Source organism: Anomaloglossus baeobatrachus, chromosome 10 (genome assembly GCF_048569485.1).
Source record: "Anomaloglossus baeobatrachus isolate aAnoBae1 chromosome 10, aAnoBae1.hap1, whole genome shotgun sequence".
NCBI lineage: Eukaryota > Metazoa > Chordata > Amphibia > Anura > Aromobatidae > Anomaloglossus > Anomaloglossus baeobatrachus.
The window spans coordinates 7,654,137-7,676,340 of record NC_134362.1 but is presented as its reverse complement, the minus strand read 5'-3'; the positions used below and the strand labels follow the sequence as shown (position 1 = coordinate 7,676,340).

The 22,204-nt window shown below is 53.8% G+C and overlaps 1 protein-coding gene across 2 annotated transcripts in view; it reads left to right on the top strand.

Annotated features, from left to right (window-relative positions):
* TRIM66 (tripartite motif containing 66) overlaps window positions 1–22,204 on the top strand; it is a 48,781-nt gene that overhangs the window by 15,897 nt on the left and 10,680 nt on the right. For both annotated transcript variants that reach the window (XM_075325482.1, XM_075325481.1), the window contains exons 8-13: window positions 3,746–3,913; window positions 7,066–7,329; window positions 9,345–9,636; window positions 9,728–9,791; window positions 12,561–12,735; window positions 13,431–13,813. In XM_075325482.1, coding sequence (XP_075181597.1) covers window positions 3,746–3,913; window positions 7,066–7,329; window positions 9,345–9,636; window positions 9,728–9,791; window positions 12,561–12,735; window positions 13,431–13,813 — 1,346 coding nt within the window. The remainder of the gene's footprint in view (window positions 1–3,745; window positions 3,914–7,065; window positions 7,330–9,344; window positions 9,637–9,727; window positions 9,792–12,560; window positions 12,736–13,430; window positions 13,814–22,204) is intronic.

Sequence of the window (22,204 nt, the reverse complement as noted above, 5' to 3'; positions counted from 1 at the left end):
TAGTCACCTGCATTGCTCAGGTGGATTTTGGCCCATTCTTCCGCACACACTCCTCACATCCTGTATGGAGACACTAGTCACCTGCATTGCTCAGGTGGATTTTGGTCCATTATTCTGCACACACTCCTCACATCCTGTATGGAGACACTAGTCACCTGCATTGCTCAGGTGGATTTTGGCCCATTCTTCCGCACACACTCCTCACATCCTGTATGGAGACACTAGTCGCCTGCATTGCTCAGGTGGATTTGGCCCATTCTTCCGCACACACTCCTCACATCCTGTATGGAGACACTAGTCACCTGCATTGCTCAGGTGGATTTTGGTCCATTCTTCCGCACACACTCCTCACATCCTGTATGGAGACACTAGTCTCCTGCATTGCTCAGGTGGATTTTGGCCCATTCTTCTGCACACACTCCTCACATCCTGTATGGAGACACTAGTCTCCTGCATTGCTCAGGTGGATTTTGGTCCATTCTTCCGCACACACTCCTCACATCCTGTATGGAGACACTAGTCGCCTGCATTGCTCAGGTGGATTTGGCCCATTCTTCTGCACACACTCCTCACATCCTGTATGGAGACACTAGTCGCCTGCATTGCTCAGGTGGATTTTGGCCTATTCTTCCGCACACACTCCTCACATCCTGTATGGTGACACTAGTCGCCTGCATTGCTCAGGTGGATTTGGCCCATTCTTCCGCACACACTCCTCACATCCTGTATGGAGACACTAGTCGCCTGCATTGCTCAGGTGGATTTTGGCCCATTCTTCCGCACACACTACTCACATCCTGTATGGAGACAATAGTCGCCTGCATTGCTCAGGTGGATTTTGGCCATTCTTCCGCACACACACTCCTCACATCCTGTATGGTGACACTAGTCGCCTGCATTGCTCAGGTGGATTTGGCCCATTCTTCCGCACACACTCCTCACATCTTGTATGGAGACACTAGTCACCTGCATTGCTCAGGTGGATTTTGGCCCATTCTTCCGCACACACTCCTCACATCCTGTATGGAGACACTAGTCACCTGCATTGCTCAGGTGGATTTTGGTCCATTCTTCCACACACACTCCTCACATCCTGTATGGAGACACTAGTCACCTGCATTGCTCAGGTGGATTTTGGCCCATTCTTCCGCACACACTCCTCACATCCTGTATGGAGACACTAGTCACCTGCATTGCTCAGGTGGATTTTGGCCCATTCTTCTGCACACACTCTTCACATCCTGTATGGAGACACTAGTCACCTGCATTGCTCAGGTGGATTTTGGCCCATTCTTCCACACACACTCCTCACATCCTGTATGGAGACACTAGACGCCTGCATTGCTCAGGTAGATTTTGGCCCATTCTTCTGCACACACTCCTCACATCCTGTATGGAGACACTAGTCGCCTGCATTGCTCAGGTGGATTTTGGCCCATTCTTCTGCACACACTCCTCACATCCTGTATGGAGACACTAGTCACCTGCATTGCTCAGGTGGATTTTGGCCCATTCTTCCGCACACACTCCTCACATCCTGTATGGAGACACTAGTCGCCTGCATTGCTCAGGTGGATTTGGCTCATTCTTCCGCACACTCCTCACATCCTGTATGGAGACACTAGTCGCCTGCATTGCTCAGGTGGATTTGGTCCATTCTTCCGCACACACTCCTCACATCCTGTATGGAGACACTAGTCACCTGCATTGCTCAGGTGGATTTTGGCCCATTCTTCCGCACACACTCCTCACATCCTGTATGGAGACACTAGTCACCTGCATTGCTCAGGTGGATTTTGGCCCATTCTTCCACACACACACTCCTCACATCCTGTATGGAGACACTGGTCGCTTGCATTGCTCAGGTGGATTTGGGCCCATTCTTCCGCACACACTCCTCACATCCTGTATGGAGACACTAGTCACCTGCATTGCTCAGGTGGATTTTGGCCCATTCCTCCGCACACACTCCTCACATCCCGCAGGTCCCAGCTCCTTCTATGATCTCTGAGCTTTAATTCCTTCCATAAATTTTCTATTGGATTCAGCTCCGGTGATCGGCCCTTTTAGCAGATTTATTTTCTTTCTCTGAATCCAGTTTCGAGTTTATTTTGCTGAGTGTTTAGGATCATTGTGTTGCTGAAATGTCCGCCCTCGTTTCATCGTCATCATCCTGGTAGATAGTAGCAGGTTTTTATCAGGAATGTCTCAGTACATTAGTACATTCATCCTTCCTTCACTTATATGAGGTTTGCCAGTGCCGTCTGCTGAAGAACAGCCGCACACCATGATGTTCCCCCCTCTACACTTCACTGTTGCTGGTGTGATTTGCCAAACATGGTGTGTATTTTGGCCTCCAAAGAGTTCAGCTTTAGTCTCATCTGGCCAGACTATATTCTCTAGTATTTCACAGACTTGTCTAAATGCTGTTGAGGAAACTTTAAATGCCCTTTTGAACCTTTTTGTTCAGCAATGGAGTCCTGCGGGGTGAGCGTGCATACAGGAGCGTGCATACAGACCATGGAAGGGGAGTGCATTACTTATTCCTTTCTATGAATTATTCCTGCTGATTCCAGATCTTCTTGTAGCTTCCACTTGGCTCTTGGACAACTCTTCTGATAATTATTTTCACTCCGCTGTGTGAAATCTTGCAGGGAGCACCTGGTCATGGTTGGTTTATAGTGAAATTGTTCTTTCCACTTCTGGATTATGGCCCACCAGTCACTGAAACCTCCAGTAGTTTAGAAATTCTTCTGTAACCAATGCTATCAGGATGTTTTGCAACAATAAGGTTGTGAAGGTCTTGAGATAGCTCCCTAGTCTTACCAATCATGAGGTGTTTTTTGTGTGGCTCCTTGGTAATGAGACACCTTTTTATTGGCCATCAGTTGAACCAGTAGATGTTATTTTTCACTACGTGTCAAGAATGCTTCTAATTACTGGTAGATTTCTGCTGGTGTCAGGACCTTCCAGGGCTTTTTGCTCCCCTATTTCTTCATGTGTTCAATACTTTTTTTCCCTGTGTCATTTCTCATTATTACACATCACTTAATTTGTGGACATTTATGATTTGATTTCTTTGCCTGTGTGGATTGAATGGGTTGTTACTGACATGTGGTGAGAAATTCATGTCAATAGCAGCTTTAGAAATAGATTTATCCTAGAAAATTGGGGATGTGTTCAATACTTATTTGACCCTTTATACTGTAATGTAGGGCGCATGGCGCGAAGTGGGGATAATGTGTATGGGCATCTGTTTGCTTATTTTCTGATATTATTTTACAATATTATGATCCTTAAAAGGAATCAATCACTAGGTTTTTGCCCCCTAATCTGAGAGTATCATAATGAGGGGCAGAGACCCTGATTCCAGGGTCGTTTTTTCAGTTGGAGAATATCCCTAGAGGACTAAATTCATGCTGCCGTACACTCCTGCATATTCATGAGATCAGTATAACCGTGCCCCAACCACTGATTGGCAGCTTTCTGGCTATGCACAGTATATACAAATCTGTCATTCAGTGGAGAGCGAGGGGTTATACAGATCTCAGCGTATAAACAGCAAGCAGCCCAATAAGTGACACATTGTTGGAATCAGGGTCTCTGCCCTGGCGTCACGCTGCTCTCAGTTGGGGGAGCTAATCCTGGTGACAGGTTCCCTTTAATAAGAGCGCATTGATGTTGTTGACAGCACTGATTGGGGCGTTAATGATCTATGTGCCATTAATATCTGGTAATATTTCAGGTCTGTGATGAGCCCATATCACCCGGGGGTCACACTGTGGATTTATCCCCAGTAGCGGCTCATTCTCCGGGGAATCCTCAGTCACAGTCTATAGCTGATGAGATTATTGCGGCAGTGGAGAGTGACGCGTGCCGGAGGAACCAGCTCTCTGCAAATCCATCAAGGAAGGTACGTGCCATCGGCAAAGTGGAAGCGTCTAATGCACCAAGGCCGGATTGTGGCCAAAACTCAACACGACCCGCACCGTATTATGTGTAATAGACACCTGGTATTTCCAATAAGGGGCACTGCCTACGGAAGGGGCACTGCCCACGGTGTGCCACCAAACACCAACAAATGTGCACATTTTGATGCAGATTTCTGGCACAGAGTAACAGGTGGTGACAGGAGCGTGGGAGACACATTCATCGTCCGTCCCTCCGGTGTCCTCAGAGCCGGCACTGCCGGAATATCTCAGGGCTGCCAGACACATAGACCCTCCAATACTGACCGTGTAAACCGAAGCCCCCCATATGCATTAGAATGAATAGTCTTGGTCAATCTGTGCCAACGCATTTCAGTTCATATCCAGCTCAACATCTCTGCTTGTTGTCAGTGACCTCATTCTGTTCCACCTGTGTCCTTGAGGGGCGTCTCCAGGCCCACGGTGCAGTCCATGTACCGCCATATGGCGCTGTGCAGGCAGCATTGGGGTGTGCAGGAGCTGCATAGTCACAATGAGCTCAGTGCACAAGACACAGAAATTAAATCCTTCACTTCCAGCAAGAAAACATCTGGAAAAAAAAGATTGTTTTCCAGGATTAAAGCACACCAATAACCAGGATTTTCCTATACAGTATACTAAAGCCAGTGCTATACTGGCACTATCAGGCTGATTCTATACATACAGTGCTATACTGGCACTATCAGGCTGATTCTATACATACAGTGCTATACTGGCACTATCAGGCTGATTCTATACATACAGTGCTATACTGGCGCTATCAGGCTGAGTCTATACATACAGTGCTATACTGGCACTATCAGGCTGAGTCTATACATACAGTGCTATACTGGCACTATCAGGCTGATTCTATACATACAGTGCTATACTGGCGCTATCAGGCTGATTCTATACATACAGTGCTATACTGGTGCTATCAGGCTGAGTCTATACATACAGTGCTATACTGGCACTATCAGGCTGAGTCTATACATACAGTGCTATACTGGCACTATCAGGCTGATTCTATACATACAGTGCTATACTGGCGCTATCAGGCTGATTCTATACATACAGTGCTATACTGGTGCTATCAGGCTGATTCTATACATACAGTGCTATACTGGCACTATCAGCCTGAGTCTATACATACAGTGCTATACTGGCACTATCAGGCTGATTCTATACATACAGTGCTATACTGGCACTATCAGGCTGATTCTATACATACAGTGCTATACTGGCGCTATCAGCCTGAGTCTATACATACAGTACTATACTGGCACTATCAGGCTGATTCTATACATACAGTGCTACACTGGCACTATCAGCCTGAGTCTATACATACAGTACTATACTGGCACTATCAGGCTGATTCTATACATACAGTGCTATACTGGCGCTATCAGCCTGAGTCTATACATACAGTGCTATACTGGCGCTATCAGCCTGAGTCTATACATACAGTACTATACTGGCACTATCAGGCTGAGTCTATACATACAGTGCTATACTGGCACTATCAGCCTGAGTCTATACATACAGTGCTATACTGGCACTATCAGGCTGATTCTATACATACAGTGCTATACTGGCGCTATCAGGCTGATTCTATACATACAGTACTATACTGGCGCTATCAGGCTGACTCTATACATACTGTGCTATACTGGCACTATCAGCCTGAGTCTATACATACAGTACTATACTGGCACTATCAGGCTGATTCTATACATACAGTGCTATACTGGCACTATCAGCCTGAGTCTATACATACAGTACTATACTGGCACTATCAGGCTGATTCTATACATACAGTGCTATACTGGCGCTATCAGGCTGATTCTATACATACAGTACTATACTGGCGCTATCAGGCTGAGTCTATACATACAGTGCTATACTGGCACTATCAGGCTGAGTCTATACATACAGTGCTAGCCTGATAGTGCCAGTATAGCACTGTATGTATAGAATCAGCCTGATAGTGCCAGTATAGCACTGTATGTATAGACTCAGCCTGATAGTGCCAGTATAGCACTGTATGTATAGACTCAGCCTGATAGTGCCAGTATAGCACTGTATGTATAGACTCAGCCTGATAGTGCCAGTATAGCACTGTATGTATAGAATCAGCCTGATAGTGCCAGTATAGCACTGTATGTATAGAGTCATCCTGATAGTGCCAGTATAGCACTGTATGTATAGAGTCATCCTGATAGTGCCAGTATAGCACTGTATGTATAGAATCAGCCTGATAGTGCCAGTATAGCACTGTATGTATAGAATCAGCCTGATAGTGCCAGTATAGCACTGTATGTATAGAATCAGCCTGATAGTGCCAGTATAGCACTGTATGTATAGAATCAGCCTGATAGTGCCAGTATAGCACTGTATGTATAGAATCAGCCTGATAGTGCCAGTATAGCACTGTATGTATAGAATCAGCCTGATAGTGCCAGTATAGCACTGTATGTATAGAATCAGCCTGATAGTGCCAGTATAGCACTGTATGTATAGAATCAGCCTGATAGTGCCAGTATAGCACTGTATGTATAGAGTCATCCTGATAGTGCCAGTATAGCACTGTATGTATAGAGTCATCCTGATAGTGCCAGTATAGCACTGTATGTATAGAATCAGCCTGATAGTGCCAGTATAGCACTGTATGTATAGAATCAGCCTGATAGCGCCAGTATAGCACTGTATGTATAGAATCAGCCTGATAGTGCCAGTATAGCACTGTATGTATAGACTGCACTGGCTTTAGGTTATATAGGAAAATCGTGATGTTTTGAGGCTACTAATATTTTGCTACTCTGTTGTTATTTACTGAGTGATATCTGTCCTTGTCCTGTCTGCACAGCAGAAGGTTTGTTACAATGCATCGGTGCAGGTTGTGAGCCATCAGGACATGAGAGGAGCATCTTGCTGCTGTGATTAGGATTCCCTTCTGTATACTGATACATTGTAACAAGTCCTGCAGCTTTCTCCGTCATTCGGTAGTGCGGTTCTGCGGCTTCGTGTCCGCACACGTGCCGTCATTCCTCCGCAGTGGACGTCGGCACCACCGTGACTCCATGTAGGACTGACGGACTCATTTTTGTTTCTCTTGCAGCGTTCAGCCTCGGAAAGTTTCTCAAATTCCCCAGATCTAGAATTATCGTCTCCCAGACTTTCTCGTTCTGTGGACCCCCAAATGCAAGGCGTGCCCTGCCAGTTCTTCAGTCATCCCCCAGAGAAGTGCTATGGTGCTGAAGGGGAGACGGAGAGAATCGCTGCTTATGGTGCAGTGGAAGCAGCTGTGGCGGAGGAGATGCATATAGAACCCAGCCATCACCTGGCAACAGGGGGCGCTCTCCTGGGAAATGCAATATGTAAGGTATGGTTTACTGCTCCCCAGAGAGCGGCAGCACAAACAATGGAGAGCTCTGAGACCGCACAGCGCGTAGATGAGGGACCGTGTGCAGCCGCAGGGCTCCAGGCTCCGGCACACCGGCTCCAAGGCGTAAACCATACAGAACGCAAATGTAACAGCTTCTTATTAACAAGTATCATCACACACGAGCCCCCAAAATAGGAAATGTCAGTGTCCTCATCCTGTGCCCAAGATCTCAGGGTGTCCTCATCCTGTGCCCAAGATCTCAGGGTGTCCTCATCCTGTGCCCAAGATCTCAGGGAGTCCTCATCCTGTGCCCAAAATCTCAGGGTGTCCTCATCCTGTGCCCAAGATCTCAGGGTGTCCTCATCCTGTGCCCAAGATCTCAGGGAGTCCTCATCCTGTGCCCAAGATCTCAGGGTGTCCTCATCCTGTGCCCAAGATCTCAGGGTGTCCTCATCCTGTGCCCAAGATCTCAGGGAGTCCTCATCCTGTGCCCAAAATCTCAGGGTCTCCTCATCCTGTGCCCAAGATCTCAGGGTGTCCTCATCCTGTGCCCAAGATCTCAGGGTGTCCTCAGCCTGTGCCCAAGATCTCAGGGTGTCCTCAGCCTGTGCCCAAGATCTCAGGGTGTCCTCAGCCTGTGCCCAAAATCTCAGGGTGTCCTCATCCTGTGCCCAAGATCTCAGGGAGTCCTCAGCCTGTGCCCAAGATCTCAGGGTGTCCTCAGCCTGTGCCCAAGATCTCAGGGTGTCCTCAGCCTGTGCCCAAGATCTCAGGGAGTCCTCATCCTGTGGCCAAGATCTCAGGGAGTCCTCATCCTGTGGCCAAGATCTCAGGGAGTCCTCATCCTGTGGCCAAGATCTCAGGGAGTCCTCATCCTGTGGCCAAGATCTCAGGGAGTCCTCATCCTGTGCCCAAGATCTCAGGGAGTCCTCATCCTGTGCCCAAGATCTCAGGGAGTCCTCATCCTGTGCCAAAAATGGCACGCCGTCTTCATCCCGTAGCCCCAGTGTCGGCGTCCTCATCCCGTAGCCCCAGTGTCGGCGTCCTCATCCCGTAGCCCCAGTGTCGGCGTCCTCATCCCGTACCCACAGTGTCAGCGTCCTCATTCCATACCCCCAGAGTTGGCGTCCTCACCACATTCACCTAGTGTTGGCGTCCTCACCCCATACCCCCAGTGTCGGCGTCCTCACCCCATACCCCCAGTGTCGGCGTCCTCATCCCGTAGCCCCAGTGTCGGCGTCCTCACCCCATACCCCCAGTGTCGGCGTCCTCATCCCGTAGCCCCAGTGTCGGCGTCCTCATCCCATACCCCCAGTGTCGGCGTCCTCATCCCATACCCCCAGTGTCAGCGTCCTCATTCCATACCCCCAGAGTTGGCGTCCTCACCACATTCACCTAGTGTTGGCGTCTTCACCCCATACCCCCAGTGTTGGCGTCTTCATCCCGTACCCCCAGTGTTGGCGTCTTCATCCCATACCCCCGGTGTTGGCGTCCTCGTCCCGTACCCCCGGTGTTGGCGTCCTTGTCCCGTACCCCCGGTGTCGGCGTCCTTGTCCCGTACCCCCAGTGTTGGCGTCCTTGTCCCATACCCCCAGTGTTGGCGTCCTTATCCCGTACCCCCAGTGTTGGCGTCCTTATCCCGTACCCCCAGTGTTGGCGTCCTTACCCCGTACCACCAGCGTTGGCTTCCTCATCCCGTACCCCCAGTGTCAGCGTTCTCACCCCGTACCACCAGCGTTGGCTTCCTCACCCCGTACCCCCAGCGTCGGCTTCCTCATCCCGTACCCGCAGTGTTGGCGTCGTACCCCCAGCATCCTCATCCTGTGTCGTACAGTCTGCACAGATGTGAGCCGGTGGAGGTTTCCCCCGCTTTAGTATACAGGCTCCTGTGTATTGGCAGCTGTCAGAGCCGCTGGTGTCGGGACTGATGTAAATATCGACTTCTGAATTGTCCGTATATTATGTTGTTCTCCGTGAATACAATTACAACTCTTCTCACCATGTTTCTTCAGATAGAAAATGAGAACTTCAGCTGCAGCGGACCACCACCGCCACCACCACCTCCACCACCACCGCCTCCACCACCACCGCCATCAGCACCAACATCAGCACCGCCGCCTGACAGCACTCTGGCACCGGACAGCAGCACCGCACTGAATAACATTGTGCTGCCGATGGAGAACATGTTTGAGGAGCCAATAAATCTCTCCCTTAAAAAATGTTTCCCCACTGGATCGTCCTCCGCTCCCCGAAGAGACCCGACACCCCCACGACCAGTGATGAAGGAGATCAAGAATGAAGCAGGTACCTACCCCCTGAGACCCCTCAGAGCCCTGCTCATAGGCACCCGGATATACCGGATCCTATACAATCATGTCTGCCCAATCTCTCCTAGACACAGACCGTCGCTTCCAGCAGCGTTATCCCGAGGAGCTGAAGAGACAAGAAAGCACAAGCAGGTAATGGGGGGGCGGCTGACGGACCCTCCTACGTCTGCCGGCTTCATAAGAGCTCAGCTAGTAGAGGGCCATTGCCCAAAATCTCCCATCTATTTCCAAACCGCAGAACTGTGAGTGCAGCTCTGGAGTATAAGGCTGAGTATTTGGCATGGCTTCGATACCGTAGATTTACGGCATTATTTAGCTTATTGCGGTTGTGGCACCACTTGGCAGGAACTGAAATGCGCAGCTTCTTTTTGCCCACGATTGATCATAATTTAGTAATCGTGGCAGAGGGCGACGTGCGGAAAGTCTGCAGCCATCTGCCACAAATGGGGTTCTGTTGCAGCCGATTTTCCACGTCACGTGGCTGGGCAGAGCTGGAATAAGAGGCGGCAGAGCTGCGGACGATCGGTGACCATTACTGCGTGCAGCTGCTGCATCCCAAGGTCAGGACTCCATGATAACGCTCAGATTAAGAGGTGCCGGAGCCAGGGGGGAACGGAGGTCACCGTATCGGGAGCAGCACACACCTCCACACCAGTCCTCCCTAACCTGAGCCGTGCTCACGACGCACAGGTGGCCACTTTCCCCGAGGCGCCAATCACTGATAGCGGGGTCCGTCCTCACCCTCCACTATAACCAGTGCCATTAATAATCCGCCCCTTCTCATTAGTGGAGGTAGTGACCCTACCAAAGCCAAAAAGCTCCAGGGCCACCTCCAACACGGACTATGGCCAGCATTAACCCTTTCACAGATCATTTAGAAACTTTGTACCTATTTAGCTGTTTGGTTGAATTCAGCCTGCGGTGTAAAGAATAGAGGTTATTCTGTTTTCCATGGCTGGCAGTATATATATATATATATATATATATATATATATATATATATATATATATATATATATATACTAGCTGTACTCCCCGGCTTTGCCCGGGTTAATAACTGTTGTTAACAAAATAGAATGTATTAACAAAATGTATTCTGCACAAAAACCACAAAACAAATAAATAGAAATGTAATTATTAAAAGGCAAAAACCAAGCTAATAGAAGCATTTCACAACATATATTTCACCACCACAGATATTCCACACAGATTTAACTAAATTGGCCAAGTAATGTGCTCCGTCTGTCTCTTTCCCTGTCTGTCTCTTTCCCCGTCTGCCTGTCTCTGTCTGTCTCTTTCTTTGACTGTCTCTATCTCTCTGTTTCTTTCCCCATCTGTCTCTTTCCCCGTCTGTCTCCCAGTCTCTTTGTCTGTCTTTCCCTGTCTGCCTGTCTTTGTCTGTCTCTATTTCTCTGTCTCTTTCCCTGTCTGCCTGTCTCTGTCTGTCTCTTTTCTTGTCTGTCTCTATTTCTCTGTCTCTTTCCCCGTCTGTCTTTATCAAGGTCTGTCTTTCCCCATCTATCTTTGTCTGTCTCTCTGGCTGTCTCCTCCTTCTCTGTCTGCCTATCTCTGTTCCTGTCTGCATGTCTGTCTGTCTCTTTCCCCAGCTGTCTCTCTCCAGGTCTGTCTCTCTCCAGGTCGGTATCTTTCACAGTCTGTCTCTGTCTGTCTCTTTCCCTGTCTGTCTCTCTGTCTGTCTGTCTGTCTCTGTGTGTGTCTCTCTCCCTGTCTCTCTGTCTGTCTCTCTCTATCCGTCTCCCCACCGACATCTTATTACCTCACATATAAGCTTCTTAGGCTGGACTCACACGGCATCCAATGCGAGAGCATCGGATGCGATATGCTAATGTCCCCCGGCTCAGGCTCTGCTGCGAGCGTGAGCCGGGTGTCATGCGACTGTAACCCGATCTTGTGATCGGGTCACAGCTGTGAGGCTGAGTGCAGGCGCTGCGGAGGAGAGGGAGGGGTTAATCCCCCCATCTCCTCCACTGTCAGCCTGTGCGTAGATCACACTGCACTGGGATAACATCCGAGTGCAGTCCGATGTATCTCTCGCATCTATTCACTTGAATGGGTGCGAGAGATACGGTGGTAGCAGCAAAACGCAGCATGCTGCCGCTTTTCTCGCATCCAGAATCTGACCAACAGCTCAACCTCATTGCCTAACATTGGTCAGAGTGCAATGCGAGAATTTCTCGCATTGCACTCGTCCGATTTTCACGCTCGTGTGAGCGTACCCTAATACTATGAATGTCTTTTGTTCCTATAGCAACCACTCACAGCTCCTACTAAGAACCTGTAGTTCCAGGTTCCATTTACTTTAATGGAGCCATGTTTTTTGGAGAGTAACTGTAAGCGCGGGGTTACATTTTCCTGTCAAAACATAGTCTACGACGTTCCCTGGGTCACATGAGGTGTCTGTGCAAAATTTCGTGATTGTAAACGCGACGGTGCGGATACACTTTTCGTTTCACTTTTTCCCCATTATGTAGATGGGGGCAAAATTGATTAGTACATTGGAACGCGCAGGGTTAAAACACACACACACACACTATATATATATATATATATATATATATATATAATATATATACGGTATATATGCACACACACACATGCACACACACGTGCACACACACATACATACATACAAACACACACACTCATACACACCCTAATACACACACATATACACATTATATATATGCATACACACACGCACACACACACACACACACACACACACACATTCAGCTTTATATATTAGATAGTATGCAGTGGACCAGTAAATAACCATAAAGCGTCCTCCCCATTAATGAAGCCTTCACTCTTCTCACCGCAGGCGGCATCTAGAGGACTGGCTGCCATCTGGTATAATGTGAACATCACCTTATATTTCAGGGCAGAACCAAAAGAAACTAAGATCCCCTATGTGCGTCTGGAGCGTCTGAAGATCTGTCCGCCTCCGTCCGGAGAGCTGCCCGTCTTCAAGGTGCAGCCACAGAAGAGGGACGAGGACGGCTCTCTGCGATTACTTATTAAATATGGCGCCCGATACAAGAGTATGTCCATAAAGGTGAGCCGGGCAGAGAGCGAGGAGCACAGGACCAGTGCATTATACTCCACTCACACCCAGAGCTGAACTCCCTACACCATGTACTGATGGCAGACAGCTGATGGAAACATATACATATAACCTCACATGAGCAACACAACTGAGAGACCACGATCCAGCAGAAAGTGACCGCAGCTCTGGAGGTGACTGGAGGATAACACACGATGTAAAAGCAGAATAGTGAGTGCAGCTCTGGTGGTGACTGGAGGATAACACACGATGTAACAGCAGAATAGTGAGTGCAGCTCTGGTGGTGACTGGAGGATAACACACGATGTAACAGCAGAATAGTGAGTGCAGCTCTGGAGGTGACTGGAGGATAAGACACAATGTAATAGCAGTATAGTGAGTGCAGCTCTGGAGGTGACTGGAGCATAAGACGTGATGTAACAGCAGTATAGTGAGTGCAGCTCTGGAGGTGACTGGAGGATAAGACACGATGTAACAGCAGTATTGTGAGTGCAGCTCTGGAGGTGACTGGAGCATAAGACGTGATGTAACAGCAGAAAGTGACCACAGCTCTGGAGGTGACTGGAGGATAAGACACGATGTAACAGCAGAATAGTGAGTGCAGCTCTGGAGGTGACTGGAGCATAAGACGTGATGTAACAGCAGTATAGTGTCTGAGCTGACCTGTTGGTTTCTGCTTGCTGCAGGTGAATGCGGACAGCTCGCACTCATCATCGCCTTCCAGGGAGATTTCACCGCAGTCCTCGGCACAGTCTCCATATGAACCGGATGTTATAGCACAGGCCGCAGCACACACTGTGCAGACGCCAGCAGTGAGGCCGCATCCCTTTCCTCGGATACAGTCGTACACCGGAGGATCTCAGGAGATCACACACATAGTGGATCCTGATCACCCCCAGGAATGCAGGATCATCACTGCACCGTCCAAAAAATCCGATGACCGCAATCACATTGAAAATGAGGATTTTTGCGCCGTGTGTCTGAACGGCGGCGAGATGCTGTGCTGCGACACCTGCCCAAAGGTTTACCACCTGTCCTGCCACGTGCCGACCCTGCTCAGCTTCCCGGGGTACGAGCTCAGATCTGTGGGTGTCTAGAGTGCCATTATTGTGGGCGCTGCGATGATGGGGCGCTGTGTGCTGTGATGGGGTGCTCTGTGCTGTGATGGGGCGCTCTGTGCTCTGTGCTGTGATGGGGCGCTCTATGCTCTGTGCTGTGATGGGGCGCTCTGTGCTGTGATGGGGCGCTCTGTGCTGTGATGGGGCGCTCTGTGCTGTGATGGGGCGCTCTGTGCTGTGATGGGGCGCTCTATGCTCTGTGCTGTGATGGGGCGCTCTGTACTGTGATGGGGCGCTCTGTACTGTGATGGGGCGCTCTGTACTGTGATGGGGCGCTCTGTACTGTGATGGGGTGCTCTGTGCTGTGATGGGGTGCTCTGTGCTGTGATGGGGCGCTCTATGCTCTGTGCTGTGATGGGGCGCTCTATGCTCTGTGCTGTGATGGGACGCTCTATGCTCTGTGCTGTGATGGGGTACTCTATGCTGTGATGGGGCGCTCTGTGCTGTGATGGGGCGCTCTGTGCTCTGCGCTGTGATGGGGCGCTCTGCGCTGTGATGGGCTGCTCTGCGCTGTGATGGGGCGCTCTATGCTGTGATGGGGCGCTCTGTGCTGTGATGGGGCGCTCTATGCTCTGTGCTGTGATGGGGTGCTGTGTGCTGTGATGGGGCGCTCTGTGCTGTGATGAAGCGCTCTATGCTCTGTGGTGTGATGGGGCGCTCTGTGCTGTGATGGGGCGCTCTGTGCTGTGATGGGGCGCTCTGTGCTGTGATGGGGCGCTCTATGCTCTGTGCTGTGATGGGGCGCTCTGTACTGTGATGGGGCGCTCTGTACTGTGATGGGGTGCTCTGTGCTGTGATGGGGTGCTCTGTGCTGTGATGGGGCGCTCTATGCTCTGTGCTGTGATGGGACGCTCTATGCTCTGTGCTGTGATGGGGCGCTCTGTGCTGTGATGGGGCGCTCTGTGCTGTGATGGGGCGCTCTGTGCTGTGATGGGGTGCTCTGTGCTGTGATGGGGCGCTCTATGCTCTGTGCTGTGATGGGGCGCTCTGTGCTGTGATGGGCGCTCTATGCTCTGTGCTGTGATGGGGCGCTCTGTGCTGTGATGGGGCGCTCTATGCTCTGTGCTGTGATGGGGTGCTCTGTGCTGTGATGGGACGCTCTATGCTCTGTGCTGTGATGGGGTGCTCTGTGCTGTGATGGGACGCTCTATGCTCTGTGCTGTGATGGGGTGCTCTGTGCTGTGATGGGGCGCTCTGTGCTGTGATGGGGTGCTCTATGCTGTGATGGGGCGCGCTGTGCTGTGATGGGGCGCTCTGTGCTCTGCGCTGTGATGGGGCGCTCTGCGCTGTGATGGGGTGCTCTGCGCTGTGATGGGGCGCTCTATGCTGTGATGGGGCGCTCTGTGCTGTGATGGGGCGCTCTATGCTCTGTGCTGTGATGGGGTGCTGTGTGCTGTGATGGGGCGCTCTGTGCTGTGATGGGGCGCTCTATGCTCTGTGCTGTGATGGGGCGCTCTGTGCTGTGATGGGGCGCTCTATGCTCTGTGCTGTGATGGGGCGCTGTGTGCTGTGATGGGGCGCTCTGTGCTGTGATGGGATGCTCTGTGCTGTGATGGGGTGCTCTGTGCTGTGATGGGGCGCTCTGTACTGTGATGGGGTGCTCTGTGCTGTGATGGGGTGCTGTGATGGGGCGCTCTATGCTCTGTGCTGTGATGGGGCGCTCTGTGCTGTGATGGGGCGCTCTATGCTCTGTGCTGTGATGGGGCGCTCTGTACTGTGATGGGGTGCTCTGTGCTGTGATGGGGTGCTCTGTGCTGTGATGGGGCGCTCTGTGCTGTGATGGGGCGCTCTGTGCTGTGATGGGGCACTCTGTGCTGTGATGGGGCGCTCTGTGCTGTGATGGGGCACTCTGTGCTGTGATGGGGCGCTCTATGCTCTGTGCTGTGATGGGGCGCTCTATGCTCTGTGCTGTGATGGGGTGCTCTGTGCTGTGATGGGGCGCTCTGTGCTGTGATGGGGAGCTCTATGCTCTGTGCTGTGATGGGGTGCTCTGTGCTGTGATGGGACGCTCTATGCTCTGTGCTGTGATGGGGTGCTCTATGCTGTGATGGAGTGCTCTATGCTGTGATGGGGCGCTCTGTGCTGTGATGGGGAGCTCTATGCTCTGTGCTGTGATGGGGTGCTCTGTGCTGTGATGGGACGCTCTATGCTCTGTGCTGTGATGGGGTGCTCTATGCTGTGATGGAGTGCTCTATGCTGTGATGGGGCGCTCTGTGCTGTGATGGGGCGCTCTGTGCTCTGCGCTGTGATGGGGCGCTCTGCGCTGTGATGGGGTGCTCTGCGCTGTGATGGGGTGCTCTGCGCTGTGATGGGGCGCTCTATGCTGTGATGGGGCGCTCTGTGCTGTGATGGGGCGCTCTGTGCTGTGATGGGGCGCTCTGTGCTGTGATGGGGCGCTCTATGCTCTGTGCTGTGATGGGGTGCTCTGTGCTGTGATGGGGCGCTCTATGCTCTGTGCTGTGATGGGACGCTCTATGCTCTGTGCTGTGATGGGGTGCTCTATGCTGTGATGGGGCGCTCTGTGCTGTGATGGGGCGCTCTGTGCTGTGATGGGGCGCTCTGTGCTCTGCGCTGTGATGGGGCGCTCTGCGCTGTGATGGGGTGCTCTGCGCTGTGATGGGGCGCTCTATGCTGTGATGGGGCGCTCTGTGCTGTGATGGGGCGCTCTATGCTCTGTGCTGTGATGGGGCGCTCTGTGCTGTGATGGGGCGCTCTGTGCTGTGATGGGGCGCTCTGTGCTGTGATGGGGCGCTCTGTACTGTGATGGGGTGCTCTGTGCTGTGATGGGGTGCTCTATGCTGTGATGGGGCGCTCTGTGCTGTGATGGGGCGCTCTGTGTTGTGATGGGGCGCTCTATGCTCTGCGCTGTGATGGGGTGCTCTGTGCTGTGATGGGGCGCTCTGTGTTGTGATGGGGCGCTCTATGCTCTGCGCTGTGATGGGGTGCTCTGCGCTGTGATGGGGCGCTCTGTGCTGTGATGGGGCGCTCTATGCTCTGTGCTGTGATGGGGCGCTCTGTGCTGTGATGGGGCGCTCTATGCTCTGTGCTGTGATGGGGTGCTGTGTGCTGTGATGGGGCGCTCTATGCTCTGTGCTGTGATGGGGCGCTCTGTGCTGTGATGGGGCGCTCTGTGCTGTGATGGGGCGCTTGGTGCTGTGATGGGGCGCTCTGTGCTGTGATGGGGCGCTCTGTGCTGTGATGGGGCGCTCTGTGCTGTGATGGGGCGCTCTATGCTCTGTGCTGTGATGGGGCGCTCTGTGCTGTGATGGGGCGCTCTGTGCTCTGTGCTGTGATGGGACGCTCTATGCTCTGTGCTGTGATGGGGCGCTCTGTGCTGTGATGGGGCGCTCTGTGCTGTGATGGGGCGCTCTATGCTCTGTGCTGTGATGGGGCGCTCTGTGCTGTGATGGGGTGCTCTGTGCTGTGATGGGGCGCTCTATGCTCTGTGCTGTGATGGGGCGCTCTGTGCTGTGATGGGGCGCTCTGTGCTGTGATGGGGCGCTCTATGCTCTGTGCTGTGATGGGGCGCTCTGTGCTGTGATGGGGCGCTCTGTGCTGTGATGGGGCGCTCTTTGCTGTGATGGGGCGCTCTGTGCTGTGATGGGGCGCTCTGTGCTGTGATGGGGCGCTCTGTGCTGTGATGGGGCGCTCTGTGCTGTGATGGGGCGCTCTGTGCTGTGATGGGGCGCTCTGTGCTGTGATGGGGCGCTCTGTGCTGTGATGGGGCGCTCTGTGCTCTGATTGGGCGCTCTGTGCTCTGATGGGGCGCTCTGTGCTGTGATGGGGCGCTCTGTGCTGTGATGGGGCGCTCTGTGCTGTGATGGGGCGCTCTATGCTGTGATGGGGAGCTCTGTGCTGTGATGGGGAGCTCTATGCTCTGTGCTGTGATGGGGCGCTCTGTGCTGTGATGGGGCGCTCTGTGATGGGGCGCTCTGTACTGTGATGGGGCGCTCTATGCTCTGTGGTGTGATGGGGCGCTCTGTGCTGTGATGGGGTGCTCTGTGCTGTGATGGGGCGCTCTGTGCTGTGATGGGGCGCTCTGTGCTGTGATGGGGCGCTCTATGCTCTGCGCTGTGATGGGGCGCTCTGTGTTGTGATGGGGCACTCTGTGCTCTGTGCTGTGATGGTGCGCTCTATGCTGTGATGGGGCGCTCTGTGTTGTGATGGGGCGCTCTGTGCTCTGTGCTGTGATGGGGCGCTCTGTGCTGTGATGGGGCGCTCTGTGCTGTGATGGGGTGCTCTGTGCTGTGATGGGGCGCTCTATGCTCTGTGCCGTGATGGGGCGCTCTGTGCTGTGATGGGGCGCTTTATGCTCTGTGGTGTGATGGGGCGCTCTGTGCTGTGATGGGGCGCTCTATGCTCTGTGGTGTGATGGGGCGCTCTGTGCTCTGTGCTGTGATGGGGCGCTCTATGCTCTGTGGTGTGATGGGGCGCTCTGTGCTGTGATGGGGCGCTCTGTGCTGTGATGGGGCGCTCTGTGGTGTGATGGGGCGCTCTGTGGTGTGATGGGGCGCTCTGTGGTGTGATGGGGCGCTCTGTGCTGTGATGGGGTGCTCTGTGCTGTGATGGGGCGCTCTGTGCTGTGATGGGGCGCTCTATGCTGTGATGGGGCGCTCTATGCTCTGTGGTGTGATGGGGCGCTCTGTGCTGTGATGGGGCGCTCTGTGCTGTGATGGGGCGCTCTGTGCTGTGATGGGGCGCTCTATGCTCTGTGCTGTGATGGGGCGCTCTATGCTCTGTGGTGTGATGGGGCGCTCTATGCTCTGTGCTGTGATGGGGCGCTCTATGCTCTGTGCTGTGATGGGGCGCTCTATGCTCTGTGGTGTGATGGGGCGCTCTGTGCTGTGATGGGGCGCTCTATGCTCTGTGCTGTGATGGGGCGCTCTGTGCTGTGATGGGGCGCTCTATGCTCTGTGGTGTGATGGGGCGCTCTATGCTCTGTGCTGTGATGGGGCGCTCTATGCTCTGTGCTGTGATGGGGCGCTCTATGCTCTGTGCTGTGATGGGGCGCTCTGTGCTGTGATGGGGCGCTCTATGCTCTGTGCTGTGATGGGGCGCTCTGTGCTGTGATGGGGCGCTCTATGCTCTGTGGTGTGATGGGGCGCTCTGTGCTGTGATGGGGCGCTCTGTGCTGTGATGGGGGGCTCTGTGGTGTGATGGGGCGCTCTGTGCTGTGATGGGGTGCTCTATGCTGTGATGGGGCGCTCTGTGCTGTGATGGGGCGCTCTGTGCTGTGATGGGGCGCTCTGTGCTCTGCGCTGTGATGGGGCGCTCTGCGCTGTGATGGGGTGCTCTGCGCTGTGATGGGGCGCTCTATGCTGTGATGGGGCGCTCTGTGCTGTGATGGGGCGCTCTATGCTCTGTGCTGTGATGGGGCGCTCTGTGCTGTGATGGGGCGCTCTGTGCTGTGATGGGGCGCTCTGTGCTGTGATGGGGCGCTCTGTGCTGTGATGGGGCGCTCTGTACTGTGATGGGGTGCTCTGTGCTGTGATGGGGTGCTCTATGCTGTGATGGGGCGCTCTGTGCTGTGATGGGGCGCTCTGTGTTGTGATGGGGCGCTCTATGCTCTGCGCTGTGATGGGGTGCTCTGTGCTGTGATGGGGCGCTCTGTGTTGTGATGGGGCGCTCTATGCTCTGCGCTGTGATGGGGTGCTCTGCGCTGTGATGGGGCGCTCTGTGCTGTGATGGGGCGCTCTATGCTCTGTGCTGTGATGGGGCGCTCTGTGCTGTGATGGGGCGCTCTATGCTCTGTGCTGTGATGGGGTGCTGTGTGCTGTGATGGGGCGCTCTATGCTCTGTGCTGTGATGGGGCGCTCTGTGCTGTGATGGGGCGCTCTGTGCTGTGATGGGGCGCTCTGTGCTGTGATGGGGCGCTTGGTGCTGTGATGGGGCGCTCTGTGCTGTGATGGGGCGCTCTGTGCTGTGATGGGGCGCTCTGTGCTGTGATGGGGCGCTCTATGCTCTGTGCTGTGATGGGGCGCTCTGTGCTGTGATGGGGCGCTCTGTGCTCTGTGCTGTGATGGGACGCTCTATGCTCTGTGCTGTGATGGGGCGCTCTGTGCTGTGATGGGGCGCTCTGTGCTGTGATGGGGCGCTCTATGCTCTGTGCTGTGATGGGGCGCTCTGTGCTGTGATGGGGTGCTCTGTGCTGTGATGGGGCGCTCTATGCTCTGTGCTGTGATGGGGCGCTCTGTGCTGTGATGGGGCGCTCTGTGCTGTGATGGGGCGCTCTATGCTCTGTGCTGTGATGGGGCGCTCTGTGCTGTGATGGGGCGCTCTGTGCTGTGATGGGGCGCTCTTTGCTGTGATGGGGCGCTCTGTGCTGTGATGGGGCGCTCTGTGCTGTGATGGGGCTCTCTGTGCTGTGATGGGGCGCTCTGTGCTGTGATGGGGCGCTCTGTGCTCTGATGGGGCGCTCTGTGCTGTGATGGGGCGCTCTGTGCTGTGATGGGGCGCTCTGTGCTGTGATGGGGCGCTCTATGCTGTGATGGGGAGCTCTGTGCTGTGATGGGGAGCTCTATGCTCTGTGCTGTGATGGGGCGCTCTGTGCTGTGATGGGGCGCTCTGTGATGGGGCGCTCTGTACTGTGATGGGGCGCTCTATGCTCTGTGGTGTGATGGGGCGCTCTGTGCTGTGATGGGGTGCTCTGTGCTGTGATGGGGCGCTCTGTGCTGTGATGGGGCGCTCTGTGCTGTGATGGGGCGCTCTATGCTCTGCGCTGTGATGGGGCGCTCTGTGTTGTCATGGGGCACTCTGTGCTCTGTGCTGTGATGGTGCGCTCTATGCTGTGATGGGGCGCTCTGTGTTGTGATGGGGCGCTCTGTGCTCTGTGCTGTGATGGGGTGCTCTGTGCTGTGATGGGGCGCTCTGTGCTGTGATGGGGCGCTCTGTGCTGTGATGGGGCGCTCTGTGCTGTGATGGGGCGCTCTGTGCTGTGATGGGGTGCTCTGTGCTGTGATGGGGCGCTCTATGCTCTGTGCCGTGATGGGGCGCTCTGTGCTGTGATGGGGCGCTTTATGCTCTGTGGTGTGATGGGGCGCTCTGTGCTGTGATGGGGCGCTCTATGCTCTGTGGTGTGATGGGGCGCTCTGTGCTCTGTGCTGTGATGGGGCGCTCTATGCTCTGTGGTGTGATGGGGCGCTCTGTGCTGTGATGGGGCGCTCTGTGCTGTGATGGGGCGCTCTGTGGTGTGATGGGGCGCTCTGTGGTGTGATGGGGCGCTCTGTGGTGTGATGGGGCGCTCTGTGCTGTGATGGGGTGCTCTGTGCTGTGATGGGGCGCTCTGTGCTGTGATGGGGCGCTCTATGCTGTGATGGGGCGCTCTATGCTCTGTGGTGTGATGGGGCGCTCTGTGCTGTGATGGGGCGCTCTGTGCTGTGATGGGGCGCTCTGTGCTGTGATGGGGCGCTCTATGCTCTGTGCTGTGATGGGGCGCTCTATGCTCTGTGGTGTGATGGGGCGCTCTATGCTCTGTGCTGTGATGGGGCGCTCTATGCTCTGTGCTGTGATGGGGCGCTCTATGCTCTGTGGTGTGATGGGGCGCTCTGTGCTGTGATGGGGCGCTCTATGCTCTGTGCTGTGATGGGGCGCTCTGTGCTGTGATGGGGCGCTCTATGCTCTGTGGTGTGATGGGGCGCTCTATGCTCTGTGCTGTGATGGGGCGCTCTATGCTCTGTGCTGTGATGGGGCGCTCTATGCTCTGTGCTGTGATGGGGCGCTCTGTGCTGTGATGGGGCGCTCTATGCTCTGTGCTGTGATGGGGCGCTCTGTGCTGTGATGGGGCGCTCTATGCTCTGTGGTGTGATGGGGCGCTCTGTGCTGTGATGGGGCGCTCTGTGCTGTGATGGGGGGCTCTGTGGTGTGATGGGGCGCTCTGTGCTGTGATGGGGCGCTCTGTGCTGTGATGGGGCGCTCTGTGCTGTGATGGGGCGCTCTGTGCTGTGATGGGGCGCTCTGTGCTGTGATGGGGCGCTCTGTGCTCTGTGCTGTGATGGGGCGCTCTGTGCTCTGTGCTGTGATGGGGCGCTCTGTGCTGTGATGGGGCGCTCTGTGCTGTGATGGGGCGCTCTGTGCTGTGATGGGGCGCTCTGTGCTGTGATGGGGCGCTCTGTGCTGTGATGGGGCGCTCTGTGCTCTGTGCTGTGATGGGGCGCTCTGTGCTGTGATGGGGCGCTCTGTGCTCTGTGCTGTGATGGGGCGCTCTGTGCTGTGATGGGGTGCTCTGTGCTGTGATGGGGCGCTCTGTGCTGTGATGGGGTGCTCTGTGCTTTGATGGGGCGCTCTGTGCTGTGATGGGGCGCTCTGTGCTCTGTGCTGTGATGGGGCGCTCTATGCTGTGATGG